The sequence below is a fragment of the Talpa europaea genome (genome assembly GCF_964194135.1).
Source record: "Talpa europaea genome assembly, chromosome: 4".
Taxonomy (NCBI): Eukaryota; Metazoa; Chordata; class Mammalia; order Eulipotyphla; family Talpidae; genus Talpa; species Talpa europaea.
Genome location: NC_140070.1, coordinates 137,048,427 through 137,059,773, shown reverse-complemented (window position 1 = coordinate 137,059,773; position 11,347 = coordinate 137,048,427). Strand labels below are relative to the sequence as shown.

Here is an 11,347-nt window from a genome sequence, read left to right as displayed (position 1 = left end):
ACTAGAATATGTGTGATATTTCTGTTAAAAATGTTTTGGTTTTTTTTAAGATTTATTTATTTATTTATTTATACAAGCACTTGGTACAGTTAGAAGCGTGGGAGGGTGAGAGAATTTACCAGAGCCAGAGCAGGGAACAGAACATAAAAATGGTTTTATTTTTTATGGGCAAATACCTTAAGATGCATCATAGTCAGTAATAGAGCTGAGTTGTTTATATGAGAAACCAGTAAAGGAACTTTACCAGTTTTTTAGCACATCAGATACAACTAACAACAAATTTCTTCCAGGATTAGCTGATCCCAATTTTAGCATAACATAGGTTAAGAAAATGACAAAATACAGACAGTTTTGATTCATGTTTAATGAAAAAGAAGTTACATGAATAGAAATGGACATAAAGCAAAGAGATCCATTTGGGAAAATATGGTGCTAGGTAGAACAAGGGGGAAATTATTTTAATCCCGAATTTACTCATAGATTCCTATGAGTTGTTACTGATCCAAAACATCTCCTTAAACCCAAAACAGTGATAGTTATGATCTTACGGTTTTCACAGGAATTCACCAAAGTAATAGCCAAACAATATTTTTCCATTTCCTGCATGCTTCCAGAACACACACCAGCAAAGGCAGAGGTGTTTACTACGAGGCAACATGTGGTGGAGAAAATATAGCCTTATCTGCTTTTTATTACAACAGCAAGTTAGCACTGGTGAATGCGCTTTTGGCACAAACATGTTTCCTGCTAATATTTTCATGAGAAAGCTTTTATGATATACAACCATTTATTCTTAATACAATCAATCATGCAAGAAGTAAACCTAATGCCGGTGACCATCCATGTCTACACGCAGAGATGTTTCTGACAGCTCGGAAGTGAGCACAATTGAAATGTTTAAGATAAGAAATTTCAAGACACAGATGTGGAACTGCAGTGAGGATCTCACTGCTCTGTTTCATGACTTAATCGTGTTTAACTCATGACCTTTAGCAGAGTCACTTAACAGTCTATTTTTATCATTTTCTCCCCTTATATACAATATGATCATATTTTCCTAAATAAGAAAAAAAAAAGCTTTGGAAAAGAATTATGATCTCTAGAAACATAGATTGGTAATAGGCTGACTTTGATTAGTTTACTTAAAATATTCTTTCTCTCAAACTAAATCTGGCAAGCATTAAACACGTTATAGATGTTTGTCCTGCGGGGTGACAGAGAAGTCATCGGTTTTACTCACTATCCCTTTCAAATCAAAATCTTTTGGCCGGCACAGGGCAGCACTGACCTCTTCTGCTCACACTGAATCATGAGTTAGGACGATCCCTGTCTCTTCTGATACTGTATTCGAAGTTTCTCCAGTTGTTCTACACACTGGGACTGAGCCAGCTTCAGGGTCCGATTCTCCTCTGTCAGGGCCTCGAATTCCCGAGCCAGCTGAGCTGCATCCACCTTCTCCTTCTCTGCCTGATCCAACTTGGCGATGAGCTCCTTTCTGAGGGTTCGGGGGTCAAAGAAGCACAAAACTGAATGTTTAGGACTTTTTGCTTTTAAGCATAATTTAAGCAATAAATGTCAATTCAATAATAAATTTCCTTGTAAAACTATCATAGGGAAATTGATGACTAAAACTTATAAGTTAAAAAAAAAGAGACATGACCTTAAATCCCTCACCCATGAAGTCATTTATTCCTATTGTGGTTTTTTTTTTTTTCCTCTAAAATTAACTGCATCACACAAAGAAATTGGGTGGAGCTGGAATTTTGATTTCAAATCATGGTCTGGATTTGAGTATCTGAGTATCACAATCATTGCTGTTCTGGTTTCATGTCTGACCTCATTTAAAACTCCTGAGGATATCTGTTATTGGTTTTGACTGGCAGGGAAAATAAATCATAAAATCACAGATTTTACAACTAGAAGGAATGGTTGAGATTACTTGGTCCAACCTTCATACATGAGAAAGTCAGTAATAACTTCTTCCTTACAGGAATAAAAAAGACTCATTTGATGTCTCTAAATTAATTCCATGTAATTGGTAAGAAATCATACATATAGTTAATGAATACTGTCAAAATGTCTCTTATCTCCTGTCCAAGACCTATTTATACAGATAGTTTGATGTCACCATTAGTAATTCATAATTAAAATGTGGCATGTCAAGCTAGAGAGACAATATAATGAATAGATGATCAGAGGGACAAATCAATAGCTGTAATTGGCCAGAATATGGTCCTGCCTTTGATTTCTTGTTTATCATTCCTATTATCCCTTCAATGGAATGTGATATGGAGCTAGGAAATCATAGTAACAAGAACAAACAGGCCATAACCTTGGATCCAGAGTAGATCATTGGCTGTCTCCATCCTAAACCACATTCCTGGAAAAGTGGTTTAGGGAAGAGAAAGGTCAACATTGGTAAAAAGGACTTCAAAACTTTGTGGAAATAAATTTCAAAGTTAAAGAGATTCTTTATGTTGCAGGAGGTTGGGACATGCTTTCATCCTTAGGACAAATATTTGTCTCTGAGAAGATCACTACTGAGGTATTTGGAACTTTCAGAATTGATTAAATCTTTACTGGGAAAAGACAAAATCCTAGACATTTTGGTCCCAATGAGCTAAAGAGTTATGGATAATAATTTACTATGTTTATCGTAGGGAGAATTTTTATAAATAGTAGCTTAGACTACACCGTTGGTGATTCTCTAATTCTAATACAAATGTGTGCACAGGAGAGAAAGAGTAGCTTTCTTGAGATGACAAAAAGGGTGTGAAAGTCTATCTTCATTTTATGCAGGTAGAACAATAAATGGTATTGAAATAGCAACTTACAAAACTCAGTCTAGACCATGGTGTTGAAACTCTACAAATGAATAATGCATACAGTAACATCATACTCTTGAGGGAAGAAGTGGGATTTGCTCTAGAGTTTCTCAACCATGGCATAATTGATCTTTTGTGCCAGACAGCCCTTTGCTGTTGGCAGTTATACCCTATATACTGACATAGTAAAAGATTTAGCAGCGGCCTTGGCCCCTATCACTAGACCTCCCCGATCCCTAGTTAACACAACCAAAGACATCTCTAGACATTACCAATGTCCTGGGGTTGGGGGCTGAGGAATCAGCCCAGGTAAGAATCACTATTCTAAAGGAAATGGAGATTTCTTCTCAAACAGAGTGTTAGTCGTGTGATAGGAATAACAAAAGCAAAATGTTTCTTCACTCAGCTCTCTCAGATGGCAGCCTCATAGCAAGTGACACTGACTTAAAGACAATCTCATTGAGGAGAGGTGAACATTCTTTTAATATGGTTCCAGGCTGAGGTAAAAGTGGAGAGATACATAGGAATGAGATTCCAGTTAAAAGACCAGAATGGGGCCTCCCTTATGGCTCAAGGGGTTAAGCACTGCACTATGAAGCAATGCTCAGCCTCTGCAGCAAGAGCTCGATCCCCAGGCAAGGAGCAACACACCTGGTGCAGCAGACCTCTCCTGTCTCATCCACTGCTCCCCTCAGCAGTATGTTTCAGCCAGTCCGCCCGTTCTTCTCCCAACTCTGTCTCTGGTGAATCCTCTCACCCCCGCACCTCTGGCCTGTACCCCAACTCGTGTATGAATAAATAAATCTTTTAAAAATATATTTTAAAAAATAAATTAAAAAAATAAAAGACCAGAACGCACATAATAAGGTGCTATAAAAATCCCAAATCATTATGATTAGGGCACTAATGGAAGGTGTAATCTCACAGCCTGATGTAATCTGGAGTATTGGAATTTAATACCAAACTAAATCCTAAAATTAATAAGTCCCGTGGGCTAACACTTTGCCTTCTTTAGCAAAGTGAAGAGCCAGGGCACTTTCTTCCTTCACTCACCCCAAAAGCATTTATTGAAATCCTATCACAAACCAGGCACTAGCCTCAATTCTTGCTAGTCGAGTTAGTCTAAGGAAACATATGTCCACTGCTGGAAAATGAACTCAAATCCAATCCCTCAATCAGAAGGCAACTTGCCCATATCAGACATCACAGGAAAGAGAGTAGAACTTTGCCCTCACATTACCACACACCACGAAAACTCTTGTGGAGAAATACCTCCATTTCTTTATAACAAAGAAAACCCAATTTCTGAGGATGGAATAAATATAGAAAAATATGCTTAGACTACAAAAATGAGATTTGCTTTTAATGTTTTCTAGTTGTTATCCTTTTTCAAAACCAAAATTTTCATACGCTGAAGTGAAACAAATGAAAAAAAAAATAAAATTGGACCTTCTCTGGTTGGCCCTTGTATAAAACCCTGTGTAACACCCTTTCCATCCATCCCTATCTTTGAGAAGTTCCTAGGAACACAGTTTAAAAACCTCTGCCTTCAGGAATGTCCTAAAGAAATAAACATTTCTGACTCAGCATAAAAATCTCTATTGGAAATTGCAGAATTAAATACCATGACTGAAAACAAATCAAGACATGCCTATTTTTAAATGGTGCTTTCAGAAATTATATATGCTCCCTTTCCCCCAACTTGAAATCTTCCCTTCAATAAGACTGTCGTTTCCCCAAGCACATTTTTATATGTTTTAAAAGAAGGGAGAACATAGGTCTGACATTGGTTGTATTATCCCTATAAGAAAACTCTCTTCTACAGTTTTGCATGAACTCACTAAAATTTCATAACATTTGTTTTAGCTCAATAATAAAAAGACAAATGACACAACTAGAAAATGGGCAGAGCTGAATGGACATTGCTCTGGGAAGACAAAGAAATGCCAAAAAACATATGCAAAGGAGTTCAACATTTTTAGCCACGGGGGAAGTGTAAATCAAAAACCACAATGAAACATCATACCGCACCCACTAGGATGATTATAATCAAAAAGACAAGCATTGGCAAATATGTGGAGAATTGGAACCCTCACACTTTTCTGGTGGGAACATACATGCTGCAGCCATTTCAGAAACAGGCACGCAGTTCTTTTAAAAAGTCATATGTTGAGCTCTACGACCAGCAATTCTGCTCCTCGGTACAAACCCGAGTGAATGGAAAACATACGCCTATGCAAAAACATGTACACAGTCACCCCCTCGCCAAAAGTGCAAACAATCCAATGCCCATCAGCTGAAAAATAAAGGAATAAAATGGTCTATCTGCTCGAGGTGATCACGTTCAGTGAAATAAGTCAAAAACTGAAAGACAGTTATCAGATGGGCTCAGTCATCTGTGGAATACAAATAACCTGAGGGGAAAAAAAAGACCCAGGAAAAATACAGTAGGAATAAACCTTGAACTCAGTGAAAGAATATAACTCAAAGGGCCTAGAGGGGTAGGCGGGGATGGGAGAGGGAGGTGGGTGTGATATTAGAATGGGTGGTTTGTTGGAAGGTGAGTGGAACTTGCGTAGATATTAAGGAGCAAAAATGTGACCCCCAAAATTATTTTTTTAATTTTAAGCAAAAAAAAAAAATGTGGCCTGTGTGTGCAATGAAACCTTATTCAACAACAAAGAGGAGTGAAGTATTGATGCATGTCACGTGGATGAAATTTAACACTGTTACTCGAAAGAAGTGATTCCATTTATATAAAATATAAATGGGCCCTATTTACATAAAATATCCAGAGGAAAATCCACAGGGATAGAAAGTACATAGTGGAAGCCAGTGGCTGGAGTGGGGGGTGAGGAGGGAGAGAGGGGGAAGTAATGGGGAGTCACTACCCATGGGTATTCCGTGTTTTTCTGGGGTGAAGATGTTCTGACATTATGGTGATGATTGCCCAACCCATGTGAATATTGAAAGCCACTGACTTGTTTTTTAATTATATATTTTCAATCTCACTTTTCTAAGAGTTTACCTCTTTCTCTAATTGTGCAAGTCGACCTAAACACCACAGCACCCAGCACAATAGTTCATAGAGCGGGCCTCCCCTGGTGGCGCAGGCAGTTGAGCGCAGTGCTGTGAAGCTGTCCACAGCCTCTGCAGCACCGGTTCGATCCCGGCCAGCCTCGGAGCAACCCACATGGCGTGCAGACCTCTCCTGTCTGCCCGCTGCTCCCCTCAGCAGTGTATTTCATTAGTCTGCCTGTTCTGTTCCCCTCTCTTCTCTGGTGAATCCTCTCACCCTCTCGCAAATCTGGCCTGTACCCCGGTTCTTATATAAATAAATAAATACATCTTAGCAAACAAGGGACTTCTCCTTCGGACAAGATAAAACACTCTTTCTTCTGAGTGTCTGGTTGGTGGGTTTGCTGATCGTATACCTCTATGTCACATACAACATTGTGATACACTGTTGTAACCAATGTTATCTCAATTAAAAAATAATCTTTCTGGAGCAACACAACCTTCACATCTGATCTCACTGTAGTTTAATCAAATACTTTAAACTTGCGCTCAAAGCATGGGTTTCCTTTCCATTACCAGCTAATGTGTGTATAAAGATGCTTATGTCATAAAATTTATTGGGGGAAAAAAAAAACAGGTACACATTTCAGTGACTAAAGAAATAATTACATAAAAATAAATATTAACAGGCAAAGGTCTAGAAAGAGTCAAAAATGATAGCAGTTAATTAAAAATATCAGAATTCTTGGTAATTTTTTAAGTTTTTAATAATTTTTTTTCAAGTAAAAAGGGGGAAATTTTCAATAAAAGTATGAACAAGATTTTCTTACATCATTGGTCAGTAACCCAAAAGTGATTCTTTAAAATTTATCCCCATGCTGAATTTAAAATCCTAGGAAATATTTGGCTCTCTTTATCCATCCAATAGACATTTAATAGGTTATTTAAAGTAATGGTTATATCAATTCTTCTCCTGGCTCTTCTGCAGTCTCCCAAACTTGATCCAGGGAGACCCCCTCTGGAGACGAGAGGAAAGTTCAGCTTGCCTTGTCTAGTGTCTGCAGGACTCAATGAAGAAAAAACTTTTAAAATACCTGAATGAGCCCCTTTTTGTATGGAGCTTCAGCTCCCCAGTTGCCTGAGGCAACACAGTGAGTCACACTTTATATCAGAGTTACATTATTTGGGTCAAATCCATTTGGCCCAAATTTATCTTGCTGAAAACAAAAACTGTTCAGGAAAATTGAGTTTCTGCTTCAGTAAAATGTTCATGAAAACAATGATCAGCAATCACCCTGGGAGGGACAACTTTGTTTATTTATAAAAATATCAGCATACCTCCTATTTTAAGAAGTTAGCAACTCTTTACTGCTAACATTGACTCTTTAGAGACAAAAATTACAAATAAGACTTGTACATGAAGGATGTTACTGTCTTCTGTAACCACTTATTTTAATCACCCTCACTCATGTCCATCCCACAGGCAGCCCCTGCTCTGTGACTGGTATCCAGAGATGCTGAGGGTGTCTGTGTCTGTAGGGAGCCAGACACAGCCAGAAGACACTGCACTTGGCTGGGGAACCACTGATATAACACCAACCTAAAAATGTGCCAAAGGAATCACTCCAGAGAATGCTGCTTAGAGCTTAGGAAGAGAGCTAATTTCTGTGGAATGGTTGGGCAGTGAGTGGGTTGGCTTTTCTTCAGTGTCAGGCTCTGAGCAGGAAAAGGGGCATTCTAGATTGCCAGATTAGCCTGAGCAAGGGTACAGAGGCAGGAAAAGTGAATAGGTCAACGTAGCTGAAGACTAAGGTTGAGTCAGAACATTCTAGAGGTACTAAGGCCTGAGGTAGGTCTGAGAATCCCAGGCAAGACATTGATCAAGATTTGAAGTAACAACTCACAACCCCAAATGGCAGCAACAGGAATAGAGAAAAGGGAATTTGAGAGACTTTGGGAAAAAGAAAGGAAAAAAAAAAATAAAAGAAATTGGTTTTTGCCTCACATCCACCCAGTTTTGCAGGGGAAAAAGGAAAAAAAGATCATCATTTCAAGGAAAACCCAAAATTCAAATAGGTTTATGGGGAGGAAATAAGATGAATTTTGCAGAAGGAGCAGGTTTGTTTCAATAAAGATGTTTCAATAAAGAGCAAACTTACAGGACATTTAGTGAGCGAGTCTTGTGTTATCCCTCCAAAAAAAGTCAAATGTGGTTAATTTAAATAACAAAGTCTCCCAGTACCTTCAATTTAGAGAATTTATAGATACATACTACGGGCCTCTTCCTGACCCAGCATCAGTACACGCACGCGCGCACACACACACACAGAGGCATACACACCAATCACACACATACACAAAAGGCACACATACATATGCACAGCCATACATGCATGCATAGTCAAATCCAGACTACACACACGTAATCACGCATATGTACACACAAGTATACACAGTATATGTGTATATATGTGCATATATACATACAGAGGCATGTGCGCTAGAAGATACATTTCTATGCTACTGAGTATACAAGTTTCCTCCAACTTCACCATGGGTCACATTTTTCATCAGTTTCCTCAGTTCCTTTATGTAAATTATTTTAGGAATCACATGCAAATGCACCAGCTGAGCATTCCGACCAACTTAGGAAAATTCAGACCAGAAAGCGAGCCTCCAACATGAAAGGGGAAAGTCCAATGTTTGATGTCATCAATCTATTTTAATCCCCTATAATCAAAAGTCCAGGTATGGGCCTCCCCTGATGGCACAGCAGTTGAGCGCTGGACTGCGAAGCTGCCCGTAGCCTCTGCAGTGCCGGTTCGATCCCCGGCCACCGGCAAGGGTCCCACATGGCGCGCAGACCTCTCCTGCCGCCCGCTGCTCCCCTCAGCAGTGTATTTCATCGGTCTGCCTGTTCTGTTCCCCGCTCTGGCTCTGGTGAATCCTCTCACCCTCCCACACTTCTGACTGTACTCAGTGCTTGTATAAAAAAAAAAAGGTCCAGGTATGATTTTATGTTTGAGGCACAACCAAGCCAGGAAGTAAAAAAAGCTTTGCCACGTGCTCACGGAAGTCAGGAAGCTGGGAATTCCAAGCCTGTCAGACCACTGCTCCCCTCATTACATTGTCCAACCACCGTTGTGGGGAGCATATAAGGAGCCCCAAGAATTTATAAATTCCTTAAAACAAAATATATTTCACTTGTCTTCATTTAAAAGTTAAAGTAATAGACAGCACGTATTGCTCCAGTAAGAGGAAGGGGAGAAATAGAATAGTAGCACCATGGGCATGGATTATGTGACACTTCAACAAAAACGTGTTCAGTGTCTACATGCCAAGCACTGTGCAAGGCTTCAGGAATGTGGTGTGAGCACCCCCTGGGGATCTGGGCATGAACATGGCACTTACCACTTTGTGGGAGATGCAAATATTCATTGAAACATCTCCCTAACGATTGTATAAGTGCAAACTGGCTGGTACTATACCATGAAGAAAGGGGGTCAGATGCTTTGAAAGTTTGAGAGCGGGGATGGTCAGGATAGATCATCAGCAGAATCAAGTGAAATGAAACAGGAGGTGAAGAAGGCGGAAGCCAAAGTTCTGAGTGAGAAAATGAGTGCATTCCCCAGAGCAGAGGTGAATGATAGAAGCTGGCCAGATAAAAACTTACTCAGGCTTTTGGACTGTAAAACACACTTGAACTAACATATTTAACATCGTCCCAAAGCTCTGTCCCATGTCTTCTTTACCTGATGTTGGAACTCTGCTCTTTGAACGTTCATTAAAATTCACCCCAAGCCAAAGTACTCTGAGACCTCTGGGCACATTCACAGGGAATACAGTGTGGCTCTGGCTGGTAGTTTGACAGTTTTTAATTGCCTGAACTAAAAAGCTTTATTAAAAATTGACTTCTGAACAGCAAGCACTCCTGGTTTTCACAATATGATAAGGCATTTCATCTCTAGCAGTTCCATTTGGATACTTCGTATAATCAAACAAGACATACCTGTAATGTGTGAACCTGCGTGTCAGTTCTCCACTCACCTCCTCCATCTGCCCCCCCCCCCCATGCTCAGCCTGTCGCTTCCCTACTACCCCCACCCAGTCCAAGACTCAGAAGTGAGGTTGTCCAGAGCAACAGTACTTACTTCCTTTCTTCAAGCAGGGCGATTTCCTTTTTCACCTCATGATATTCTTCTGCTATTTGGCAGTGCTGTTTGAACACCCGCATGGATTCTATGGAGTCATGGCAAGGTGGCAGAGGCTTCACAAAAAAACAAGAAGAAATCAGTGCATTTCCTGGCATCAGAATCAATGACCCACCATGTGGCTGTGCTGCTGTTCTTTAGAGGGAGATTTTTTTGCATGAGAAGATCATTGTCAATCAACATTTCACAGAGTTGGGCTGATCTATTTGACTAAAAATAGAGAGATGGATGGGATATGGCTCACATTCATCTTCCAGTGTCATTTGTAACATTCGCAGACCAGCCAGAGCCGAGAGACCCATAATGGGCGAGTCTACCTGCCATGCCTTGCGGTGAAGCTACATGTCCTAATGATTTAACATTTCTCCTCAGAAATGTTAAGCTCAACATTGGAGAAGGGCAGTATTTCAGTATTAGAATTCTTTCAGAAGGGAAATATTTCAGAAAGGAAATATTTCAGTTGTCTGTTTCAATTACCCCTTGCTTTCCCTTCTCTAGCCACAGGCATAATCTCATCTTGTAAAGCACAATCACCCAACAAGAATGGTTCCCTTCTCAGATCATGCTCAGCAAAATAAGCCAGAAAGAAAAAGAAAAATACCGGATAGTCTCACTCATAGCAGGAATTTAGAAAAATCTAAATAAGGGACCAGGAAAAAGACTAATTATAATAAAGTAAAAATCAAAATCAACAAGCAACTGTAAGCAAGAGACACACTGGCAGGGGGGTGGGGGGGAGGGAGTAGGATCAAAACAAGGGGGGGGTGGGAATTGTATGGGGACTATAACCAAGATGGAAAAAAAAGGAATGGCTCCCTTCTCAAAAGGTATCCAAACTGAAGAAATAACGCTAAGCTGGGGATAGGTCTGCAAGGATTAACAAGACATATGAAAGACCAAATATCACAGGTAAAATGTTTCTAACATATGAGGCCACAAAGAGCACAGCTAAGTGTCTGCCTTTCTCCCAGACATGAGATAAGGCAGGTTAGCAGTGCAGGTGTTTCTCAACATAACATGCTGACAATCCTACTTCAAGCAATCATTTTTAAAGAATTAGCTTTCTGAGTGTATAAATCTAATTTCTACTAATTAGCAACATTTTAAAACATTACTTTTAGAAACACAAGTTAATAGTCTTTAAAAGAATTTGTTAATCACTCTTTTCAATTATTTATAGAAAGATGTTATATAATAACTGAGCTCTATGACTTAATTGATAAACAGGCTTTTCAGTCTAATTCTTACAATAGCTGTATGGGTAATGTGTCAGGCTAGGTCACGGTCTTGTTT

General features: G+C 39.6%; 1 protein-coding gene across 1 annotated transcript in view; it reads right to left on the bottom strand.

The window, feature by feature from the left end:
• Positions 1–1,314: 1,314 nt before the first annotated feature.
• The window catches only part of MAP3K7CL (MAP3K7 C-terminal like), a gene marked incomplete at both ends in the record, with an annotated part of 31,780 nt that continues 21,747 nt past the window's right edge, over positions 1,315–11,347 (bottom strand). The window contains 2 exons of the mRNA XM_084232364.1: positions 1,315–1,495; positions 9,995–10,110. Of these exons, the coding sequence (XP_084088490.1) occupies positions 1,315–1,495; positions 9,995–10,110 (297 nt within the window). The remainder of the gene's footprint in view (positions 1,496–9,994; positions 10,111–11,347) is intronic.